At 40.8% G+C, this 25,842-nt stretch overlaps 1 protein-coding gene across 8 annotated transcripts in view; it reads left to right on the top strand.

The window, feature by feature from the left end:
• SH3KBP1 (SH3 domain containing kinase binding protein 1) overlaps positions 1-25,842 on the top strand; it is a 357,471-nt gene that overhangs the window by 263,171 nt on the left and 68,458 nt on the right. For all 8 annotated transcript variants that reach the window (XM_023514341.1, XM_003791888.3, XM_023514340.1 and 5 more), the window contains one exon: positions 15,957-16,064. In XM_023514341.1, coding sequence (XP_023370109.1) covers positions 15,957-16,064 — 108 coding nt within the window. The remainder of the gene's footprint in view (positions 1-15,956; positions 16,065-25,842) is intronic.

The raw sequence follows: 25,842 nt of genomic DNA, 5'->3' as shown, positions 1-25,842 counted from the left end.
TGAGCTCCTTCCTAAGTCATTTGATGATTGCATGTTCTTTTGTTTGTTCAAATCTTTATTTCCCCTTCCTGCCTCGTTCCCATTAATTCATTAATTAAGCTAAACATTTATTTATGAGAAAAATGTTTTCAGACTTCCTTGCTTCCTACACCACAGGAAGTAAGTTTGCCTCCACAAAGAGAAATGGCTTTAGGAATCTCAAGAAAGAGCCTTAGCTTCATTTAAGAAAGCCAATCAGCTAAATCGATTGCTGGCCTTGACCCTTTCTTTCTGAACTGCTGAAGCTTTTAGCAGAGCTCAAATGCAAGGATTTAACATGGTCCCAAGGGTGAGAAATAAATTAGCCAGTGTCACCCTGAAGATGATAACATGTTGACAGACCCATTAGAAGGACATGTTTTATGAGTGAATGAGGAAGCTAAGCATAGGTCTGGGATCATCTGGGTTTACACATATTTGAAAAATGTCTGTGTTCAGCAAATGAATCATTTATGTCATTGAATATATTTCTTACAGCATGGCCTGTCATGTTAGATTGCGTATGTCCTATTCAAGACAGAAGTCACAGTAGATCTCAGAGGATTTGAAAGCATAAAGAATACAGTTTGCTGTTGTTTTTTTCTCTTAAAAGTAGCCAGCCAAGGGTGGCGCTGTGGCTCAAAGGAGTAGGGCGCCGGCCCTATATGCTGGAAGTAGGGAGTTCAAACCCAGCCCTGGCTAAAAACTGCAAAAAAAAAAAAAAAAAAAAAGTAGCCAGCCAAGACACAGATCTGGGTGAGAAGAATCATGACAGTCTAAGTACATTTGATCGAAACTCTTCTTCACTAAGCTTGTTTGCCACCACAAACACACAGTTTTAAATTAGCTAAGGATGGTAAATGTAGGGCTTTGGGTGGGAGAACATATCTTTAGTTCTACCAGTAAACAGTCATTTTTACAGTCAAAATTTTGATAGTCGTTATTACAGATTTTTCCTTTGCGTCATGGACGGATGAGTTTGCAGTTGATGCAAATTTTCAGATTCATGTGCCTCCACAAATTATATAAAACTGTCTAAAGGGACCCTGTGTTTGTTTAGCCTAATTGTCATATCTCTCCAGAATGCTATGCTTAAGTTGGCAGGACATCAGTAATCTTTGGAACACCATCTTGGGACACTTTTTTTCCCCAAAACGCACAGAAAAATCCAGGTGTCTTAAGGAATTAGAGAAAATCCATTTTTTTTCTGTTTTCTATTTCCAGCCTTTTTATTTGTGTTACTCTGAGAGGGGTGTTGTGAGGATTAACTGAGATGGTGTAGCTAAAATTGCTTTAGAAACATAAAATTAAGTAATAGTTATTACTATGATAACTTATTTTAGGAAGATGAAATGACAAATGCCTAGTGACTGAATGTTCTTTCTTGGTATATTGAACTGTTCTGAAATTAAGGTCAGTACTTTCCTTGAAATTCTTCTAAATTATTTATTTTAACTTTTCGTAGAATAAAAGTAATTTATTGCAATTATATAGCTCCTATCTTACTATCTCAAAGCTCTTTACATTTGCGTTTTATTAAAATGGATGCTTTCTGAGGTGAAAAGTGGCATTGGATACACTTTTAAGTAATACTCTTGGAGAAACAGATGAAAACAAAACAGAAAACTACAAAGAAACTGGTGACCTTATTACCTTCACATACCTTTCTTAATATTTTAGCAATTGTTCTTCCAGACTCTTTCCATACATGCATGTAATTATAGTTTATAATAAAAACGAGAACATATTATATACACTATTTTGTAATAACCTTCTTTGTCAAAAATTATTATCTTTGGTAACATGGATAAATGATTCCTTATCACCCTACTGTTAGGGACAGAGGAATATAATCCTCTTTTATATTTAGTTATTTCCAGTTTTTCTCTATTTTAGACCATGTTGCATATAGTCATCACCTTGTTTATAAGCCTTTGTGTACATAATTATTTCTGCTGTTTTCTACGAGCTATGTGACCTCTGTGCCTCTGTTTTCACATCCGTGAAATGGGGGTGAAAATAGTACCTACCTCTCAGTCTTAAGAAGATTAAATGAGTTAAAGTAGATAAAGCACCTCGAAAACCTGGCTCATAATAGATGCTAGTAAATGTTAGCAATTATTATTTCCTGATGATAAATTGCTAAATGTAATGCTGCATCAGTGCATCTTTGGGCACATTCTGAAAGATTGTGCCAATTTTGTTTCCTTACAGGAATGTCTGAGAATATTTCTCTGTCCTTGTCATCCTTGAATAATATGATTCTTTTTAATCTCTGCTAATATGATTTAATCTCTACTAATTCTGAATTTTAAAAAATGATTACTGAACTTAAAAATTTTATATATCACTTCCAATTGATTTTTATAAAGACCTTATATTAATGATATTAACCTGTCATCTTTCATATTATAAATAATTTTTAGTTTATGACTCAGATATTTAAGAAGAGTCATTAAAATAAATGCCTTTTAGATTTAAAATTTCTTCAGTTTATAGCTATCTAGTTTAGTAAAATTCATTCTTTTAAGAATAGTTTTACTTAAGGCTTTTATATTTTAGTCCTAGTTAGAAAGGGTAGCCAGCTATTAAATGCATTCTTTTTCTGCTTTCCTCAGGGCTTTCAGCATTTCTATTCAAAGCTTCTATCCTGATGGTATTTTTTATAGTGGTATTCAAAGAGCCCCTGAAATTCTGCATGGATGCATTCAAGGATCCTCATATCTTAGATCAGGCGTACTCAAACTACGGCCCACGGGCCTCATGCAGCCTGCCTAGGACATTTATCCAGCCTGCTGGATGTTTTTGCTGCTGCTGCCTGTCCTGCTTAGCAACCTACTCGTCCCGGGGCCCGTAGTCTGGCCCTGCAATGGTCTGAGGGACAGTGAACTGGCCCCCTGTTTAAAAAGTTTGAGGACCCCTGTCTTCGATCAAGGTTTGGCAAACTTCTGTAAAGGGCCAGAGGGTAAATATCTTTGGCCTTGTGGGCCCTGCAGTCTCTGTGATGACTACTCAACTTTGTCATTGCAGAGCGAAAGCAGCCATAGAGGTAAATGAATAGGTATGGCTGAATTCCAATAAAACTTTATTTATGGACACTTAAATGTGAATAACATGTAATTTCCACATTCCTTGAAATATTCTTCTTTTGATTTCTTTTTAACCATTTAAAAATGTAAAATCTATTCTTAGCTTGTGGCTTATAGAGAAATAGATGGCAGCACAGACTTGGTCAATGGGCTGTAGTTTGTTGGCCCCCTGATATAAAATATCTAGAAATAGATCTATAAAAATCCAGCCAATCAATTTATTTATTTATTTTATTAAATCATAGCTGTGTACATTAATGCAATCATGGGGTTCAATGTGCTGGTTTTATATACAATTTGAAATGTTTTCATCAAACTGGTCAACATAGCCTTCACGGCATTTTCTTAGTTATTGTGTTAAGACATTTATATTCTATACCTAGTAAATTTCACACGTACCCTTGTAAGATGCACCGTAGGTATGGTCCCACCAATTACTCTCCCTCCATCCATCCTTCTCCTCCCCTCCCCTGCCTCTCCCTTTTCCCCTTCTTCTTGGGCTATAATTGAGGTATAGCTTTTATAAGAAAGCTATAAATTGGTTTCAGCCAATTAATTTTTAACAAAGGTACAAAGACAAGAGGGAAAGGATAATATTTTTAAGAAATGATGTTCACACAACTGGACATCCACAGGCCAGAAAAAAAAAAAAAAAAGAACCTCAACCTAAACCTACAAATTATACAAAAATTAACTCAAAATGGACTATATATCTACATGTAAAACATAAAACATCATTTATGAAAGCATAGGAAAAGAGTTGTTAGACATGATACCAAAAGCATAAATCATAAAAGAAAAAATTGCTAAATTGGACTTAAGCAAAATTAAAAACTTGTTCTGCAGAGAGATTGTTAAGAGAATGTTGTTGGCTGGTCTGTTTTTCTTACAAGGCCATCTGAGCCCCAGTATTCAGTAAGGAATTGCCTGATACATAATTGCATGAATTCCAAGGACCCTGGTTTTATTCTGAGTCTTCCTCAGAATATATCTTTTATAATACAAGGCCATAGATCTTTCACACTGGAGTCTTTCCCTGGCCCTGTGTCTCTTCCCCCCCACCCACCAAGGAAGCAAACAGATGTAGCCGTACTCTATTGGTCTGGCCTGGACTCAGCTGAGCAGCCTGAGGGCCTGGATTTGACTTGGGAATTGTATTTTTCACTCACTGCACAGGCCTAGAAGCTAAATCGGCTAAGTATAAATTAAAAGGCACCAAACAAATTTTTAAGGCAAGAAATGTTTTCCTAATGGAAAAACTTTTTAAAAGAAATATAGATTTTGCTGGTGAAGAATAGAAGTAGAAGATAGGACTTTAGGTATTTGCTAATAGCTGCTGGAGCTGGCTTCAGTGTTCTTGACCTTCAAAATGGTCATGGCTCTGCTCTTTATCTTTTATTCCTTCCCAGTCCTTATCTGTGAAATGAAGATTGCCCCTTCTTGCCCTTTACAGCTTTCTTTGTATCTCTTAAGAGAGATTCCAAGAGCTAAGAAAATCTTTTAAAACATACTAAAAGATGCTTTATGAATGCCGCTGTCTTTATCAATGAGCCAAGATGATTTCTAGTCATATCTACTATCCCTTTAATGGAAGGAAAGCATGTATTTCAGTCAATACAGTTCTCCAAAGATAAATGAAAGCTCAACTACAGGAGGCACTTCCTGGAGAAGGGAACTGTACCTTTAGCCATGTGCTATAGATAAGCTAAAAGTGCCATTAGAAATAGCTTCAAAGATTTAACATTAAGTGTTAAATGACCTAGTAAGTAGAAAATGGGAAGTTTCTGTCAAAACATACTGTTACATAAATTTGCATCTGTCCATTGTGTTTAAATGGACAGAAACAGGTAAAAATGCTACCTTTAGGGTTTGTATTCTGTGTTTGACTTGTTCTTATGTTCTCATATACATTAATGTCTCCCAGCATGCTTAGTCAGTTTCCAAGGACATGGGAATGGCCCTCTCTAATATAAGAATCTTCTTTTCACGTGATTACTGACCTTTGAAGTGGATTTATGAGGGTAGGAAGTCTTCTGAAATTGGAATAAAGTCTATAAAAGCATAAACATTTTCTGAGAAGACTTAAGATCAAATAATACTGCAAAGGAATAAAGAAATCAATAAGTAATTCTGGTTTATGTGTTGTGTGTAAACTATATAGCCATGTCCCACAATTCTAGGAGGTACCTATAATGAACAGTGACCCTGGAATTGGGCCAACATGGCAGTATTTGTTGGGTTCTGTTCTCTGAAGAGTCTTCACATAGAAACATCTTTTTCTGGCTGGGCACGGTAGCTCACACCTGTAATCCTAACACTCTGGGAGGCTGAGGTGGGTGGATTGCTTGAGCTCAGAAGTTGGAGACCAGCCTGAGCTAGAGTGAGACCGCCATCTCTAAAAATAGCTGGGTGTTGTGGTGAGTCCCTGTAGTCCCATTTACTCAGGGGGGCTGAGGAAAGAGGATTGCTTGAGCCCAAGAATTTGAGGTTTCTGTGAGCTATGATGTCACGGCACTCTACCGAGGGCGACAAAGTGAGACCTGTCTCAAAAAAAAAAAGAAAGAAAGAAAGGAGGAAGGGGGGAAGGGAAAGAAGAAAGACATCTTTTTCTAAGAGGGAAACAGGTTGTGAGCACTGAGGCCTTTGGGGCTTTTACCCTTGGTTGTCTTCTATCAAAATCCCCTCAGACCTTTCTGATTCCTGCCTGTGTGACTGTCTTATGGCCTGTGGAACTCTGTTCTCTTTTAGGGGACTGAAATTTGGTTTCAGCTTTTCTTATTTCTTAGTGACATCAGTACTCAAAGGTTTGTAGCATTTATTTCCTAACCCATGTGCTATGAGTGTAGGAGAATGGTCCTCTGAGCTCTCCAGGGTGAATGGGAGAGGCCTTAGGTGGTTGGAAACCCCCTCTGGGCTGAAGGCCTTCAACAACCTTTGGCCTCCAGCAGGATGTCATAAAAATATTATCATTTTGCCTATGTGCCATTATCTGAAAAGGGTTGGGTGGCACTAACTCACTGCAGTATTTGTCTTTCTGTATAAAGATGTTTAATGATGGCTCCACTTTACCTTAGGGAATACTTCACCTTCCTTGTTAGAGAAAGGAACATATGACTGGCAAAGGAAACTCTAGGATAATTAAAAACCCTCGTATGTATCTTCATTTCACACATTCTTTCTCTAGGACTTCTTTTGGGAATTAGACCTTGAAATAGCTCAGACTTTTAAAGATAGAGCTTAAAGTTCTATTATATCTAGAATGAAATAAATTCACTCTAATTAAAGAAACAATCTTTTTAAGGGAGTATACAACTTTTGGTTGCAGCTATGATGGAGTAAAGGGTATGAGGCATAACCTCCTACCGTGGACAACTCTAACATTGCACACAATATACATAGCAGCTGTTTTTAGGCATTGGACAGTGTGTAGCACAGTGAGGTGGTCCTGCAGAGAGGGAAGCATAAAAGTGAATTTTATGTCAATCCTGGCTTTTTGCCTGGAGGCCATTTCTAAATTGCAGCACAGGGCAGTGTCACCCAAACAAAGAGCAGCAGACTCATGGGGGAGAGGAGATAAAAATTGTAAGTTAGCACTGCTGAGATGACTCAAATTCTCAGGGCTGGGAACTACAGAGGAATGAGCTGTACAAATAAAGAGTTCCAGAAATCTGTAGATTGGAGTCTTTGGTCAAATACTAAGCTTGGGATTAGTAGAGCAAGACTCCACTAGGCCTGGCAAAAAATAAGAACTTGGGAAGCTGATCTCAGAGATTACCAGTGATGGGAGATATTGGTTGGAGTTCTGGCCAAGCAGAGTAGAAAAACCAGGAGTGCTTAGCACCCCTGGAAACCAATTGTGAATAAGAAAAACCAGCCACAGGAATAGTGCTACCCTATATAATAATAATAATAATAGTGCTACCCTATAATAGTGCTACAGAACAAAGCCTGTAAACCTAAATTTTCAACTGGTGTGCCAAGAAAATTTCATAAGATCATTAATTAAATTATTTTAAAAGAAAGTCAAAGCACAGTAAGTATATTCTTTTTTTATTCTCTTTTTTGATTGACGTAAATGTGCCACGGAAGTTTAACTATAGGTTCAAGTGTGCCATGAGATAAAAATGGTTGAAAAACACTGCTATAAACCAAGGTTTATCAGGTCAGGCTGATCTTGCAAGTAACTTGCCCATCATAACAAAAGTCAACATTCTGGCAAGGAAGATGGCAAAATTCAGTCTCTCAACTGTGCATGCTGCTGAGATGATATAATCCCAAATACAAAGAGTAACTTGCCCACCATAACAAAAGTCAACACTCTTGCAAGGAAGATGGCAAAATTCAGTCTCTCAACTGTGCATGCTGTTGAGATGATATAATCACAAATGACTAGATCTGTGAAGAAGCAGGAAAATATGAGGTATGGTATGAGTAGCTTGTCAAAGACATGGATGCATTTCATTGTACATTTTTTAGCATCAGTATGTGCTTCAGTTAACATTAGCATGTCCAAAAGGAAGTTTTTATTTCTTTTTGTGTGTTATCCATCCAATATTTTGTTACCAATTGTGTAATATGTAAAATAAAAAAGCAGAAATTAGTATAGCAAAGCCTAAAAGATGTTGCCCAGTAAGAAGCCAAGATTTTTGACAAGTAGTTGAACTCTAGGTCATGACTTCCTGGTATCACAGAAGAGGGAATGACTCCTTAAGCTGCGATTATCTGGAGTGTTGGCACTTGTGATGTGGCATTTTCTTGAGTAGGCTTGTCTTTAGGACTGGCTTCCCTCTTTAACTATGGTCTGTCAAACCTTTCTTCTGACACTGAGACCATAGTTCTTTTTTTTTTCTTCTTCCTGTTACCTCATAAACCATGATATGTAGTAGATGAGCCTGCTTTAGTAACTGACTTACGGGAAGTTGGAAATTCTGAGGAGAAATCCAAGCCATGCAGAATAATTGCATCTCTTGGGGAGGTGTTAACAAGCAGAGACAGAGCCGAGTGCTCCTGGGCTCCAGATTCTGTGGAACTTCCGTTCAACAGCACCTGCCCCCAAGCTCCAGTGGAAGGCATTCATTAGCTAATACTACGCAGTGCTTTCCATGCTGCTGTTGGATGCTGAGGATATAAGCCCCTCCTGGGGCACTCTGAGGCTCATTTAGCAGCCTCACTGAAATTGTACACTGCTCACCTTTTCCTCAAATAATATCAGTCATCAGGGAAGGTTATGACAAATAGCCACACTGGATAACTTCTGGGAAATTGGTACTAGAGAGTATAGGGACAGCTGACTACCAGAAGGAGTGACTGAGCAGAGTATGTCTCTTTTTCATTTGGTCCAGATGGTGAATTCATTGTTTTCTTTTCATTTTTTTTTTAATTTGAAATGTCCATTTCTTTTTTGGGGGGTGGGGGTGGACAGAGTCTTACTCTGTCATCCTTGGTAGAATGCCGTGGCATCATAGCTCACAGCAACCTCAAACTCTTGGGCTTGAGCAATCCTCTTGCCTCAGCTGCCCAAGTAGCTGGAACTACAGGCATATGCCACTACGCCTAGCTAGTTGTTCTATTTTTAGTAGAGACAAGGTCTTGCTCTTGCTCAGACTGGTCTTGAACTCCTGAGCTCAAAGGATTCACCTGCCTCAGCCTCCCAGAGTGCTAGGATTACAGGCAGTAAGCCACCTCACTCAGCCTGAAATATACATTTCTAAGTTGTGTATTCTCATTTAAACTCAAAGAAGACACTTATAATGCCTGACAAAATGTGGCGTACCCTTGAGGGGGTACTTTCTAAGTTTTTACCATAGTTATAAACCAGTAACAAATTCAATGCAGATCAGTAGGTAAGCCTGATCATGTAGATGAAGCTTACTTTGTGTAGCCAATCTGTACCTGCCTTCTCTTTGTTCAACTTGACCTTACTTCTGATGTCTGAAAATTGAGAGAAATACAGTAACAGTCTGGGGGAAGATTGGCCCATCCATCTATTCATCTTTTCAACTAACATTTATTCACAGTTGTTATGTGCCAGGTACTTTACTAGGTATTAGGTAGATACAAAGGTGTGAAGATAAGATCCTAATTTTCAAGAGCATACCATTTCAAGAACCTTGCTACTCAAAGTATGGTCCACAGAACAGCAGCACTGAGATCACCCAGGGACCTCTTAGAAAAGCTGAATCTCAGACCTGTCCCAGACCTATTGAATCCAAATTGGCATTTTTACAAGATCCCTAAGTGATAAGTATGCATATTACAGTTTGAGAAATAGTGGTCTAAATCACTGATTCATAACTTGCACGTTGGAATGAGCTATGGATTTTTTTTTTTTTTTTTGCAGTTTTTGGCCGGGGCTAGGTTTGAACCCTCTACCTCTGGCATAGAGGCCGGCGCCCTACCCCTTTGAGCCACAGGCGCTGCCCTGAGCTATGGACTTTTTTAAAGCACTGATTTCCTATACCTTCCCCACTTCAAAAAGAAAATGTGATTTAATAGGTGTGTGACCTGGTCCAGGCATCAAGATTTTTTAAAATTCCCAGGTATTTCTAAATGTGTAGCCAGATTTGAGAGCTACTCATGTAATATTTTGCTTTGCACTTTTTTTTTTTTGAGACGGAGCCTCAAGCTATCCTCCTGGGTAGAGGGCCATGGCATCATGCTCACAGCAACCTCCAACTCCTGGGCTCAAGCGAGTCTCCTGCCTCAGCCTCCCAAGTAGCTGGGACTACAGGCGCCCGCCACAACGCCTGGCCAATTTTTGGTTGCAGTCATCATTGTTGTTTGGCGGGCCGGGCTGGGGATTCAAACCCGCCACCTTAGGTGTATGTGGCTGGCGCCTTAGCCGCTTGAGCCACAGGCGCCGAGCCTTGCTTTGCACTCTTGATAGAGCAGCCCAAGATGAGGTTGTAGCTCATTCTTTTAACCAATTTACAAGCCAGGTAGCAAGTTTGTCTTTTGTAAAAATGTGAAGTGGCTAGACTAGAGGTAGGAACACCAGGTCTCAGCGGTGACTCCTGGCTCATGTGGTCCTCTCTGTGCCAAAGGCCATGTGTCAAGGAGTCATTCTCAGCTGGTCTCTGGCACGATAGTTGTGTGCAGTACTGGAGCACTTTAGCCAGGTTATCCAGGGCCAGGCTGGCAGGATCAAACAGACCGAGGCACGATGTTGAAGTCTGGGCAAGGCCTTCTTCCTCAGACACACCCCAGGGTCTTGGCATCCCTCCCTTGGCAGCCCCCCAAGTGTCTGAACTGCTGCCAGGGGGTTTCACACAAGGGAACAGGGACTGGGAGTGGCTCCTCTGCACCTGAGAATGATGTGCTGGGTCACATGACAAATGCATGTGAGCTTAATTAAGAAGCTTTCCTAGTCATACTGTGCCTCAGGACTGGTCCATATAACACACTAATGACAATAACAACAACCAGCAATTGTGTCACTCGTTACACCTTGCAAAGACTTTCAGGTGTGTCAAGAGACAGCCATGCAGGGAGCTTTCATTACTAGTGAATGGCTTAAGCGTTCATGGCCCATGCTTACTCTCTTCCACCTCTCTCTGAGTTCCACTTGAATGTGTCAGGCAAAATAAGGAATGGCTGCCTTGTGACGTAGTGAGCTCACCATTGCTCCTGGTATGCTAGTTGAGAACAAATAAGCCCAGAGAATGCAGAACATAAAGGTTGGGCTGCAGAGTGCCTAAGGCTGTAAATTCATTCTTTCAAAAGAAAAACATCATTTGTTTTTTGTAGGGAAACATAATCATATTTTACTCTCTTGATGATGAGGCGTAGAGATACCACTTGGGTAGGGTGACCAGACGTCCCGCTTTTCAACAATTTGTCCCGTGTCCCTCAGCGTTTTAAAAAAGTCTTGATTTTTGGAAAGAATGCACAAAGGGGCGGGAGAACAAGAAGGGAATATACGGTTTTCGGCTGCCATGTGGCTATTTCGCCAGAATATGAGTTTTATATTATTTGTGTTAATTTTATAATGTTAAACTGTAATAATAACAAATAATTGCTGAAAAGTGATTATCAAGAACTGCTTATCAAAGTTTGCATTGTTGTCAGGCCCTGCCCTGCCCTGTCCCCTGCCCCGCCCCCACCCTGCCCCCCAGCTGTGTTGTCCTGCCTTACCGATGTTAAAATCTGGTCACCCTACACTTGGGCCATTTTGAAGACTTGACTATGGAAGAGTGAACATACGTCAGAAGTAAGATTTCATTCCATGATCTTGATAAGGGTCCAGGTCTTCTTTCCTCTGCTTTCATGCCAGTAGAGCTAGTTTCTAAGTATCATGTTTCCTGGAAGCTTTCATCTACATGCTGCTCCTTTATTCATTTCCATCTCCTGCCTCATTCAGAATTCATGCCTTCCTAGTCTACACTACCCTTTCTCATCCTGATTAGAATCTGAAAATCCACTAGAGTGACGATCATCTTGGGTTAGACCTGTGGTCCTGATATTTATTTGTAGTATACCAGGTTTAGAAAAAAATTACAGTACTTTAATCTTCTCCTTAGTGGTCAGCTACTGCCTCATAGTCCAGTGTTCACTCAACTCCTGCCCTCTTCCTTGGGGACATCTGCTTCCACTCTGATGGCATGCTGGCCTCACAAGTCTTTGACCACCTGCCTGTCCATTCTGCCCCTGTGACTCATGGGTACTGCCTTGCCTCACACCTTGCATTACTATTCCGTAGATATTGGTTTGTTCTTGAACATTCTCTTCCATGAGCAGTGTCCCACTCTCCCTCTTCCCTTTCTTCACACTCAGTGATCCTGCCTTTGACCTTTCTCATTGCAATGGTCCTTGCCCTTGCTCTCTCCTTTAGGATTCCTGGCTTCTCTTGGTCTCGCCAGTTTTTAAATCCAGCCTAGCACTCCCACCAGTGTTTCTGTGCCATTTTGATTCGCATCTGCCTCTCCCACTAGGCTCTGCACTTGGGAGCCCTATGAAGACATGATGATTTTCTCTTTTCCCCTGGATTCCTCTCCTATCTTACACATTTTAAGTTCTTAATAAATAAATTGAATTTGCTGCTATTTTACACTTCTGGAAGTATGGCCCTCATACAAATAATTCTCACTTCATCTCTGTCATCAAAAGACTAGTTCTTTCATCTGGTTTCATCTGGTTCAAGAGGACTTATTTTCACTTCTCATTTTGCTGTCAGAATTATTCCTCTTTCTCTTAAATTAGCTTCTGTTGCTAGAAAAAAAAAACCTTGATTCTCTATAAGTCTCCATCCCACTCCAGCCATCCTCACCCTGAGCCTGCTTTCTGTTCCACATTGGGCTCTCTTTTCTGCTTCTGCAAGTATTCAAAATCACACAGGCAGTTTTCTCTTTTGACTGTGCTTATCTCATCCATGGGCCTTGTGCTTGTTCTTATACCCATCAGAACAATTAGATTTATTGTGTTCTCCCATCATGCCTTGCCTTTCTAGCTTTGAATTATGTGAAGATTACCACTGCTCATGTTTTCCTTAGGAAGCAGAGTATAGATGAGCCCGCCAAGCTGGTCATCACCAATGAGAGGGATATGATAAATGTGTCACTCTGCACTGATTTTCCCTGTAGTCATGCACGCATGTGTTCTAAAGTTATCCTGGACATGTTTTTGTTTATTAAAATGTTCTTTATTGTTTTTCTCACATGTTTTTAAAAAAGGGGTTGTTGGGTTGTTATTTGCATAAGGCTAAGGTAAAGCATGAATTTGCACCATTTAGAAAGTTTAAAAGAAAAATAGCACTAAGCAATATTTGTGTGCCTTTTGGGGACATGGTTCTGTATGAGATGATCTGAAATGATGTGGAGGGAAGTATCCAGTCCTCATATAAGTAAACCTTTCACACTTGAAAAGATTTAAGATTATTCGAAAAGCTGTTAATGGTTCTCTCTCTGCTTCTGGTACTAGAGCACTTGTTTATTTAATAACTGTTACTTGTACTAGACTGTTTATCACAACTCAATTTACAGTCACCAAAATGTGGAAACAACCTAAATTCCCACTAACCCAGGAATGGATTGACAAGCTGTGGCATATGTATACCATGGAATACTATTCAGCCATCAAAAAGATAAAGACTTTACACCTTCTGTATTAACATGGATGGAAGTGGAACACATTATTCTTAGTAAAGCATCACAAGAATGGAATAGCAGGAATCCTATGTACTCAATTCTGATAAGAGGACAATTAATGACCTAGTACATGGTGGGGGGGGTGGGAGAAGGGGAGAGCAAAGAGAAGGAAGGAAGGAGGTGGGGGTTCATAGTGTGTGGCACACCTTTCGGGGGCAGGACACAATTATAAGAGGGACTTTACCTAACAAATGCAATCAGTGTAACCTGGTTCTTTGTACCTTCAATAAATCCCCAACAGTAAAAAAAAAAAAAAAAAAAACAATACCTGATACTCAAAAGGACCTTGCATAATCTCATGTGTCTGTATATGTATACATATCTCTACATTCCCTGGGGTTAGAGACCATGTTCTTTGCATGTTTAATGCTCAGTGCCTACAGAACTTAAATATGTTTTGTATTTAAGAGATGTTTGGTGAATGGAACATAATGAGTACAAATTAGCATAGTACTGAGTGTTAGTTAAATGGTAAAGCATTCATCATAGTCACTTTCCTAAAGGTGAGTTTTAAGTTGTGTTTGAAAGATGAGGATAAATCCAGAAAAGGAAGAGAAAGAAGAAAAAAAAGTTCTACAAATCTTCTTGGAAGCAGAGCCTTCTGAATCAAAAGACTTAATTTCCAAGGATTAGGGATAAAGAAATTCTACCCCCTGCCTCTTTCCTAAGTTTTTTGTATCATAGATGACATTCATAACATCTTAGGGTCAGAATAACCTCAGAAGCCACCAAATCCTGCCACCACTACCCCTATTTGCAAATCCTTCTTTGGGGACTAATGCTAGATTATTCAGGGGTAATGTAACGTAGGAAGGTCCAGACTATTTACCTAAACTTCTCATTATCATTTTTCCAGAAAGCCAGACATTCTTTCATGTTGGAAGCCTTTGAACTCTTGTTTTGTTCTTGGTAAATCTGAACTTGATGTTTGAGATGTTTTTGTGTTTTGCTGTTGGTTGGGAATAGACTAAGGACTGACCATATTCTCTTCTAAGATCAGTTTATCCTTTTAACAGATACCAGTGGGATAGGGAAGGTGATGATCATTTACCTCTCACCTTAGGTTGACCTTATGCCAACTCACATAGAATTGCCAGGAGTTCAGATATAATAGAGGTCATCTTATCCTATAGTAATTCAAGTTTGGGACTGTATGAGATCATAAATCAGGGTTAGAAAGCATCTTCATTGATTTCACAAATGTTTATTATATGGTACATTATGCATAGGGCTAGGGGTATAATGGTGAAAAGTTAGATGTGGTCCTTACCTTTCTGGAATATATGATCTAGCAAGGCACAGGTGAGCCATGTAAGCCATGGCTCCACAAAGACCTGCAGCAAGGGCCAATTCTGTGTCTCATGCCTGAGCCCTCCTGGTCCTTTTCCTGGCTACACTAGTGTGTAGAAGACCTTGGAGTTTCTTTATGGTCTCTGAACATTATCTCCCCAATTTTCTTTCTTTCTTTCTTTTTTTTTTTTTGCAGTTTTTGGGCAGGGCCAGGTTTGAACCCACCACCTCCAGTATATGGGGCCAGTGCCCTACTGCTTTGAGCCACAGGCACTGACCCTCCCCAATTTTCTTCACCATCTTCTTGTTCAGATGTAACTTTAAAAGTCTTGTGTATTACCAGTGTTTTTTGAAAGCCTTTACTAATTTGGGGCTTCAACTAGAAGTTATAGATCACTAGTCTGAAGACTGGGTTTTTACCCAAGGACACCATATTTGACAGGACACCACATTTTACAATATGTATATTGTGTGTACACTGGGCAGGGAGAGATACCCAAGCAGGGAGGTTTACAGTAGGCCAGGCAAATCCTAGTTTGGGTGGTAGAAGTGGAATTGGACACAGAGGACCAATGTGAGATAGTTTATAAAACTACAGCAAATTGGACTTCCAACCAATTGAAAATGGGAAAAACTAGAAATGGTTTTATGGCACAAGGTTGTGTGCTTAGGAGTACCATGAGGCCACTGGGCTTGTGGCAAAGTCCAGGCTCTTGCTAGTTTTGTTTGCTGCCCTCTCACTAGCCCCTGGCTTGGTGCATTGCACAGAGTAGGCACTCAAAAAACATGTGAAGGAATGAGCAGAATAGAGATTCTTCAAAGGGAAGCATGTTTGATATGGAAGAATGAAAACATTTATTCATTCATTTGGTAAGCAAACATTGAGTGCTATAAGGCAAAGGAAGGGTTTTTCATGACAACTGTGCCCTGTCAACATCGAAAGGTGAAGGTGAAGGAGAGCGGCACATTAACGAGCTTGCATAAGTTGTGATTTTTTTTCTTATGCTTGGCTGACTGTCACAAAGCCCTTTTTAATTGTGACAGGCTAATCACAGAGGACATTTGTGCATGTGATACTTTCTAAGCCATATTTGCAGTTAATGAAAAACTTATTTCTGTAAAATTAAAATGAAGACAATATATACTCTCCCATCTTTATAAAGAGAAAAAAAGAAGACTTTATTGATCCAGACCTTATTGATCTAAAAGTAGCATTGGATTTTTAGTCCCTACCTGCAGTCCCAGCCAACTTAAGCTTTTGTTCTCCTCTCTGACTTTGGGGTTTGCACTGACTTAGTAACCATTGTCTCATAGATACCGGCTTCAGGGAAAGGACTTCCATTCTCTCCGAAGGGGTGTCAGACCTCTCTGGAGGGTGCTTGCCCCATTTCTTATTCTCTGTTCTCCTGTTTCCTAGGACTGCATTGATGCAGGCTGGTGGGAAGGAGAGCTCAACGGCAGACGAGGAGTGTTTCCTGATAACTTCGTGAAGTTACTTCCGCCTGACTTTGAAAAGGAGGGAAATGTAAGTCTTCCTAGCTTTGTTCTCAGTGCCCCACATGCTGTCAGAAATGTAGCTTCCATGTTGGGATTGGGATGGTGAATGGAGGATAGGGGAGAGTTTGGTGTAAACTTGAACAGCACTGGCTTTTGAATGTTCAGTGGACTGGGATTCTGGACCCCTGGCTGCCCTGTACCCTATAACAAACAAGTTCAGCATAGGACTGGTCTGTCAGCTGGCACCAGTGATCTCTATTCTAGAGTTGTTGAGTATATAAACAAGATAATGTGTGTAAAGCACTTGGTGTAGTACCTGGCATATTTGAGCACCGAAATAAACTGTGAGAACCTTGGGTGCTCTATTTGGTAAGTGGACTGCATGCATCCCACATGGTCCTTTGGGGTGGTAAAGTAGCCAATGTTATGGAAGTAGCTGGAAAGCATATAGTAGATACAGAGCGAGGCCTGCTAGTCTTTCTATGCTATATTTGCATATGTTTGTGTACACATATATCTCTAAATACACACCTCTCATCTGTGTTTTTGCTTTCTTTGTGGGAATCCATTTGATGATGCTGTTGTTGAAATGAGCCCGTCCATCCTTGCTTGCCTCACTCTAAGTATATTTTCCCGCTAATGATGTAATAAGAAATGTTGCAAAGTTAGAAGCACTTTATAGCATAAGGGGGCAGTGATTTTGTCTTATCCATCCTGTTCTGCACCTCAGGACTCTTTGTTCAGGCTTTTGCATGACTTCTGTCTGTGTTTCCCAGCATGGTCCCTCTTTATGCTCAGAGGCTCTGGCTGATGCTGAACCTCACCTTGACACATCACCATTCTGGTTGGGCTGGGGTATGGGAAGGATAGCGATAATGCTAGTGGGTTGGTTGCCAAGGATTCTAAACTAACATTTAATGATGTCTGTGCTGCTTAGATGAACAGATGTCATTGTTTAAGCTAGATGGTGTTGGCACCTGCCAAGACTATGCCCCATAGACTGTTTGGTTGACTTTTTAGGCTTTTTGATCACTTTCTTATATTGTTTAGGTGAAGGATATTCTGTTCCACACTTGTTATTCTCTCTTGGTATCTGAATTTGGGTTCTGGAGAATTTGGATTCTGCTTCCTAATGTTTTCTAGATCCTTGATATTCAAAGTGTGGTCCATGGACAAGCAGCATCAGCATTGCCTTAGAGCTTGTTAGAAATGTTCAGACCCTACCCCAGACCTGGTGAATTAGAATCTATATTTTAGTAAGCTTCTTAGGTGATCTATTTGTATATTACAGTTTGAGAAGTACTACTATAAGAGCAGGAAGCAGGTATCTAAGTGATGACAACCCTACCAGCCAGTCTCCTGCACATATTTTGGGAGGGAGGAAAATAAATTCATATTGTAGAGAAGAGCTCATCATTCAATAAAGAAATTTTCTACCAAGTAAAACCACTTAAAATGTTTTTGGTGATGACTATAAGCAATGCTGGACTAATTTGACAAAATTAGTCACTTAGAAAAGGAGATACCAAACACTTAGTAATGACTGGAAATGTTTTGAAATAATAGGACACAGGAATGAGGTTTGGAAAACATTTACAGAGTATAGTGGTAATGACTCTAATTTGTGGCATCAGATAGACCTGGGTTCGGAAACTGACTCTGTCACTTACTTGTTCTGTAGCCAAGGCTGAGTCACTGAATGTCTCTAAACCTCAGTATTCTCAGTCATAAAATTGTGAGAATAATTGTACCTACCTTGTTGAACTGTTGAGAATATTTACTGAGATAATGCACATACATTCTTCAGCACAATGCTGGTAATTTGTGAATGCCACATACAGGTTAACTATTCTAGTCTTTATAATTACCATCACCATAACAGGGGAAGGCTCCGGCTAAAACTGTGAAGTGCTAATAGAAGGCTAACTCTGGTTCTTTTCCCTTCAGCTGATTAAATCAGCACAGTTATCTTGATGTCTTGGTGAGTTTCCCTGGGAAGCCAAATGTATCATACATCATAAAAAAATAAAAATAACTGAATAGCCATGAATAAGAAATCTAGGAATTTATAAAATACATTTGTAGAGACATTTGACCACAGATTGGCATAATCTTCATGTTATTTCTTATATTTTACTAGATCTGCTGCTTGACAATTGTGTTGTATTTTCATTAATTCACTCACTTGACATTCATTGAGTCTATTCTCTGGACTGGTTGCCTTGCTGTTTGACTGGAAGAGAAGCATACACACAGTTGCTGCCCTTGTGGGCTTAGAGTTAGGTAGCAGGTCTGGTGTTTAAGCCTGTAGAGATCTGGCAGACCTGTCTGAAAGGACATCTTTTCTAGGCCTAAGTGAGAGAAGGCAAGGGGGCCATACCAACTGCCTCTTTCACCCTTCTCACCTGCCTCTGGGAGGCTGGTAAAAGCTGGTCGTGTCCTGAAGTGTGTAGACATCAAGACCTTCATGGTGACTCTACTCTCTTTGGCCAGGGAGTTTTGGCAAGTGGACGTCCTCTTAGACATTTGCCACCTTATTGGTTCTGATTAAGGTGTTATGTTTTTTTTTAAATTGTATATATTCACTGTGTACTACATGATACTTTAAAGTATGTATGCATTGTGGCTTGACTAAATCTAGCTAACATGTGCATTGCCTCATAAAGTTTTCCTCTTTGTGGTGATAGGCAGTAGGGTTTTGTAGGGTAGAGTAAAAACTGGATCATTTTTTAACAAATAGGGTAAAGCCTGTAGTTGCCTTCATTGTGTTCCCCTCCCTGCCTTCTAGTTCCTGGTCTTATTTTTGTGAGGCAATGAATTCACTCAGGTGAGAGATCTAGAAGCTCTGTGTTACATAAGCTATTATGGGAAGTGTTTGCACTGGGAGAGCAAAGTTGTCAATGTTGGATAGACTCAGCCTGGCTTGCTCCTTGGGGCATGAATGCTCTTTGGGACCCCCAAGGGCATCTCTAAAATCCCAGACAAACAGCCACCATTCCTTTGATAAGTCTTTTAACCTTGTCCCTATGAAGCATAAAACCCAATTTTAGGGAAACAATAGTCATACCTGTCAGACAAAGTGATAACTACAGCTGAAAAGTGATTGTATAATGTAGCACTTAGCTTTTAGAAATTCAAAGTCTAACATCCTTTTTTATCCTCTCTGGTCTATAAAACCAGCCAACCAGCTTTGCATTGGTTGCTGTGCCAGCCTTTATTGCTGCACCTACAGTACTGGTGAATTGGTGGCATTGAGACTGGAGATGGGGCTATCATTTGCTGAGTTGACAGTGTAAAGATGATTAGAATCATTAACATCAAGGCACTATATGATGCCAGAGTCTGAAACATTCTGCCACTGGTTTCAGCAGATGTCATCTTGTCTTGCCAGTGACTGGGGTTGCAGCCATTCACCCAGAAAAGAGGATGATCTGTGATGATTAGGGTAGACCGAAGCAAACAGCATATATTCAACAGTAGGCCTCTTGACTCAGAAGGCACCACAGAGCATTCTGATGAAGCTGATTTTTTGCTGGGTGGTGAATTCAGGTGGTTACCACAAGGCCTTTTGGAATTCTTGGCCATCTTTCTTTCTGTGAGCACTTAGTAGATTATCTCTTTGAGGCTTTGTGCCTTTTCTTCAAGATATTCTAGGAGGGCATCCATTGATTTCTTGGTACATATTTTAGAGCATTATGTAAGCTATTTATAAGAGAACCAAGATTCAATGGCTGTCTATTTATTTTGAGCCTTGACAGTAAAATCAAACACCAGAATAGAAATATTCTGAGACTTCTAATGAAACAATGCATGTATTCTGTCATTGTTACTGAAGGATAACAGGGAACTTGGACTCTTAAGAACAGAAGATGGGGGAAGGGGAGAGCAGAGAGAAAGAAAAGGAGGGAGGGGAGTGGGGGAAAGGAAGAGTAGAGAGAGGGAAGGAGAGAGGGGGTAGGAGAAGGGAAGAACAGAGAGAGGGAAAGAGGGAGGGGTGGGGGTCTCGATGCGTGACACACCTTTTGGGGGCAAGACACAATTATAAGAAAGACTTTACCTAACAAATGCAATCAGTGTAACCTGGTTTCTTGTACCCTTAATGAATCCTCAACAATAAAAAAGGACAACAAAAAAATAAGAACAACGGAAGAAACAACTCATTTAAAAGAATAAAATTAGATTAGATATTCTGAAACAGTGTTTCTGAAAGATGGTGTTTTAAGAAAGTCTCTGGCTTTGGTTCTTCTAAGAGAAACCATTCATATCATCAGAAGAAGGTGTTACAGAGCTACTGTGCTTTGATTTGGAGGGCTTTTCAAGGTTTGTGCCATGTCAAGAATGAGGGCATTGCTAAGATCTCACAGGTGCTTCCCTAGTGAATGCTTCACTACTTCTCAGCCTCAGGGCCTCAGAAACCTGTCCTTGGATGCTCACGGATGTCCTTGTGACTTCTGTGATGCAGGCTTGCTTTTGCCGACTCATAGGGTCTTACCTGGGTAGCAGGCTGCTAGCTTACTAATGGCAACAAGACTCAGATGCCAATTAGCCTGGAATGCATGGTTCTACCTGCCCAAAGCATTTGCTCCCTAGGGGCCTGATTCCTTAGAAGCCAAGTTCCACCAGAAACCACATTTATCCAGTGCTTGCTGGGAGGACGAAGAATTAAATCAAGAGGAGTTTCTTGTCCTTACAAAGAGTCTCGCAGGTATCTCTTGAGGCCCCCCTCCTGTTCCAAAGGGGATGATTTTGTGTGTTGAACTCAGCTAAGCCCAGATAATGCTTGCAGGAGTGCTGCACCATTGGCCTCAGTAGCTCTCCATTTTTCTTTGTTTCCATGAGTGACCTCTTCCACACTCCTCCTACTGACATCAATCTCCAGATATACTGTGATGCAATCAATTAGATTTCCCATTTTTTTCAGTTATAATCACATCAACCCTGCCTCTTAAGATTGTTTCAGATCACTCAGAAGTTTTGCAAGTTCCAAACTTTTACAGAAAAAAATGTCTCTTGCTCTATTCCCACAATAGCTAATCTACCAAAGATGAATTTTGCTGGTTTAACTACCTCCTTCAAGTTCTTAGAAGGCCCCTTACCTTAGCCCCTATCTTCTGATAACTGAGTTCATAAAATCTATTCTTAGGCAGTATTTTCTTTGTTCCTCATTTTGAGAACTACTATGATTATTTCCAAGGATGCTCAGTAAATTCTTTCCCTGTTTTTTTTTTTAAGTCTTCCAAAAGGAATAAATATGTGCTTCCAATAAGCAACCTTATGGAAAAAAATTCACTACAACATTATTTGTCTTGTATGTTTAGTTTCCTGGATCATTTTACATGCAAAGGAATATGGCTTGTCAAGGAGTTAATGTCACCCAAGTGTGGCCTATTGCTGTGGCCCCAGTAGTCTTCCTTGAAGCCCCCTCAGTGGTATTCTTTGAAGGTAGTACTCTTTGGAGGCAGAGTGCATGCTCCAGGCTTCTTATTCCTAGGGGCTAACAGCATGCATGGCACACGGTTGGCAGTCAGAAATCCTTTGTCCCTTGGCTGTTTGATGCCAGGGTGCACCTTCCCTTCCTTTTGTCTCTCCTCTCCTGCTTACTGCTGTCTCTTGTACAAAAGAGGAGAAAGAGTGAAGGGAAGGGCAGGGGGAAGCTTGGCTCCTGTCAGATTCCCCTTCCTAGGCAAAGGGGTCCTGGCTCCTTCCACCTAGTCATGGGGTCTGGGTGTGGAATTGAGGCAGTACTTCAAGGGTGGGGTGAGTGGAGTGAAGGGGTGAGCCAAGGAGATGAACAGAGAGCACACTGGGGAGAAGCCAGTCTGGATGGGCCTGGCCATGAGGGAGACCATGGATGTATGCCACTAGGCCAGAGATGAGGGAGGAAACTAGAGAGAGACATTTTTAAGAGCAGGCTACACAGCAATTGCTGGGGATCTCCTGTGCAGGTGATAGGACAGACAGTTGCTGCAAACTCTGTTGCTGCAGGGGGTTAGATGTATTATCACCCAGAGCATAGCTTCAGCTATGCATTTCAAAGTGTGACTGGTGTCTAGGGGAAGGGGACAAAAGGGCAGAGAGGAGAGTCCTGTGTGGTTGTAGAGCTGTGCCTTAGTCAGGAACCATCCATTTGTGTCCCCTCTGCAGCCTTAGGCACAGACACCTCCAGAGAACTTAGCTGAATTCATGATAGAGGAGAGTTCCCTAAAGTCCATAGTTGCTCAAAATCAAGCTGAGATTTGCTTCCAGGACCTTACCATATTGTTGACAAAGTCCCCCTAAAGGGTACCCAGCCACCAGGGTATACTCATCTGGTTATTTTTCAACAAATCACATCTCTGGGTCCAGAGCTCTGAAGGCAACAACCTCAAGAGGCAAAGTGACAAATCAAAATTCCTGTCAGAACACTTGAGCCCGCTGATGAGCTTTTTTGCTTGGGCCCGGCTAGTCTTACCAAACAAAGGACAAAGTTAGTTCTGAAATCCTGAAGGCTTGTCTTTTTGCCATCCTCATTCTGGAACTTTCAGTTCTATTTCCTTCCTGGTAGTATAAAGGGAAAAATCAAATCTAGCTAATATATTCATTGAAGGATGTAGTATAAAGGGAAAAATCAAATCTAGCTAATATACCCATTGAAGGATGATGTTTGAATGTCTTGGTCCAAGCCAACCACTCCAAATGTAGGCAGGCATGGACACACACAGTTGGGTCCATGTGTCCTGCATTCATGAGAACTATGGAAGGGATTAGACGCTCTCAGAAATCAGATGTGGGTTCATTGATTTTGCTATCACTGTTTTCATGGTGGCTCTTTTGAAATGAATTCCCACAGTCTGGATATTGAAAAACATGAGTTTTGAGTCCCTTCTGGCTACAAACTAGCTGTTGACACGGCCCCTCTGGGCTTCAGTTTTCTCAGCTATAAAGAGAACTCTTGATCACTTGTAGCTCTGACATCCACTGGTTTGTTTAGCATGTACCTGCAAATTGAGCAGGCTGAAGCCACCTGAGGTGGTTGGAGTGGGATCATTTTACTCTCACCATGGAGGGGAGGGATAAAGAGAATAAATAGAACAAGAGCCTCTAGTAATTCAGAACTTACCACGTTTGCCTGAGTTGAAAGGATGTTTCTGTCTGTGCACCTACAGGAGCTATTTAATACTTTATTGCTATTAAATATTACTGAGGAAGTCTTGAGCTATTGCTTAACCCAGAGGTCCCCAGTTCCATTTCCTTTATGCAGTCACAACTGCACGTGTGGAGGGAAATCAACGAGGTGATCTGCCCATGTCTTTTTAGTTGAGAATCGTGACCTCTTATGATGAATTTTTTACTGTCACGTTTTGCTAGTCCGCCTTCTCAGTTCTCACTTTTCTGTCTTCCTGTTGCATTAAAAAAAAAAAAATATGTAGGCCCACGTGCAGTACTTTATGAATCACTGAGTGGGGGAGGGCAGTTCAGCACTACATGGAACCCTAACCCTGGTTTTTGTTTAAAATTACCTTAAAAGACGTCTTATTTGAAAACGCAGCATCTTTTCTTATCAGAGGAGGCATGAAAGCCAATTAAGTTGATGGAACCAGGGCTGAGTGTGTTGGCTCATGGCTGTAATTCTAGCACTTTGTGAGGCTGAGGTGGGTCGATTGTTTGAGCTCAGGATTGCTTGAGCTCAGGAGCTCCTGTAGGTGCACAGACAAAAACATCCTTTCATTTCAAGAAAACATGATAAATCCTGAATTACTAGAGGCTCTTGTTCTATTTATTCTCTTTATGCCTCCCCTCCATAGTGAGAGTAAAATGATCCCACTTCAACCAACTCAGATGGCTTCAGCCTGCTCAATTAATATTTATATTAATAAATATAATCAACCTCCCTGAGCAAGACTGAGACCCAATCTCTACTAAAAATAGAAAAATTAGCCAGGCATTGTGGCAGGCACCTATAGTCCCAGCTACTCGGGAGGCTGAGGCAGGAAGATCTCTTGAACCCAGGAATTTGAGGTTGCTGTGAGCTATGACATCACAGCACTCTAGCCTGGGTGATAGAGTGAATCTGTCTCAGGAAAAATAAAAGTTTGAAGGAACCAGAAAAAGTGAAGTCAGTAAAGGAAAAATAAAACATGAGAGGTAAAGCTGTAACCCACTCAGCTAATAAGCAAAGCAGGCACCTGCTAGCATTACTCAAGCCTGATAGATTCAAGCCACTCCCAGACTGTTGCTTCCTTTCACAACTGCCCTGACTGCCTCCACAACTGCCAGGGTTCCAAATAAAAATTCACACTCTGTCTCCAACCTTCACCCTGTTCACACACATACTTGTGACCACACTTTTCATATGCTGTCTGTTAGCGTAACAGTTCTTGTTCCCTTTTCCTCCCCCGGTGCCCCTCTGCTCTGCTCTGTCACATTTCATGTGTCTGCTACATGCTGAATCTGACATAATAGTAAAGGATTTTTGTCTTTGCCTAGTAATCTTGGAAAATATGATGACTTGTAATTGTCTTTTTAAGATTTGGGGCCCTGTGGTTTGAGGCAAGGTCACTGGGGTAACAGCCTCAGAGAGAGGGGGCTCATGTGAAATTGGTTATAGAAAATTTCAAACCAGCAGGAGTAATGGAGATATCCAAGGGTAGGCGTTGTTGGGACTTGGGTGGGAAGAATGAGGCCACAGGGTGTTGGCAGTTTTGTGAATAAGAAATTGCAAGCATACTTCGTTTTACTGCACTTTGCTTTATTGTGCTCTGTAGATGTTGTGTTTTTTACAGATTGAAGGTTTGTGGTATCCCTGAATGGAACAAATCTGTTGGTGCCATTTTTTCCAGTAGCATGTGCTCACTTTGCGTCTCCGTGTAACTTTCACAGTAGTTCATAATTTTGCATTATTTTTCTATCTGTTACGGTGATCTGTGATCAGCCATCTTTGTTCCTATTGCAGTTGCATATGGGTGCCATGAACTGCACCCATATAAGATGAATTTAATTGAACAGTGTTGTGTGGTTCCGACTGCTTCACTGGCTGTTCCCCATCTCTCTCCCTTTCCTCAGGCCTCCCTATTTTCTGAGACACAACAATATTGAAATTAGAGCACTTAGGAAACCTACAATGACCTCTAAATACTCAAGGGAAAAAGTTGATAAGGCAGTGTCAGGGTTGGAAAGAAGTGACTCCAATTTTGAAAGAAATGCTCTCTGGGTAAAATGCTGTCAAACAGCATCATATGCAACAGAGAAATCTTTCATGAAAGGGAGAGTCAGTTGATGTGGCAAATGTCATTGTTATCTTATATTAAGAAATTGCTACAGCCACCTCAGCCTTCAGCAACCACCACCCTGGCCAGTTGGCAACCATCCGCATAGAGGCAAGACCCTTCACCAGCAAAAAGATTAGGATTCACTGAAGGCTCAGCTGATCATTTTCAGAAAGAAAACGAGACTCTGTGGGGCTTTTTTAAGATCACAAGTATATAATGCCCAGAGAAGCTGAGAAATTTAGTCAGTGACATGGATCTTATGCTCTAATCCTTCCCATCCCCATCTTTCCTTAATAATTTTGATGTTGAGGTGGTTGTCCCCTTCCCCAAGGAGCCCCCCTTTAACACAGCTGTCCAAGAATGGTGCGTTGGCTGGACTCAGGCCACTGAATCATTTGCCAATTCCAGCCTGAGCATCTCTGTCCTATAGTCAATCCTGGATGATAAGGAAATGCCTGGCTACTTTGGAACTGGTTCAAGGATGAATGCCATTGAGTGCATTGCTGCCTCCATCACCTACAGAGTGACAGAGTGTGAGAAAAACAAATAGTGGCTGAT

This window comes from Otolemur garnettii, unplaced genomic scaffold (genome assembly GCF_000181295.1).
Source record: "Otolemur garnettii isolate 467f Iridium unplaced genomic scaffold, OtoGar3 scaffold00051, whole genome shotgun sequence".
Taxonomy (NCBI): domain Eukaryota; kingdom Metazoa; phylum Chordata; class Mammalia; order Primates; family Galagidae; genus Otolemur; species Otolemur garnettii.
This window is presented reverse-complemented; position numbering and strand designations above follow the sequence as displayed.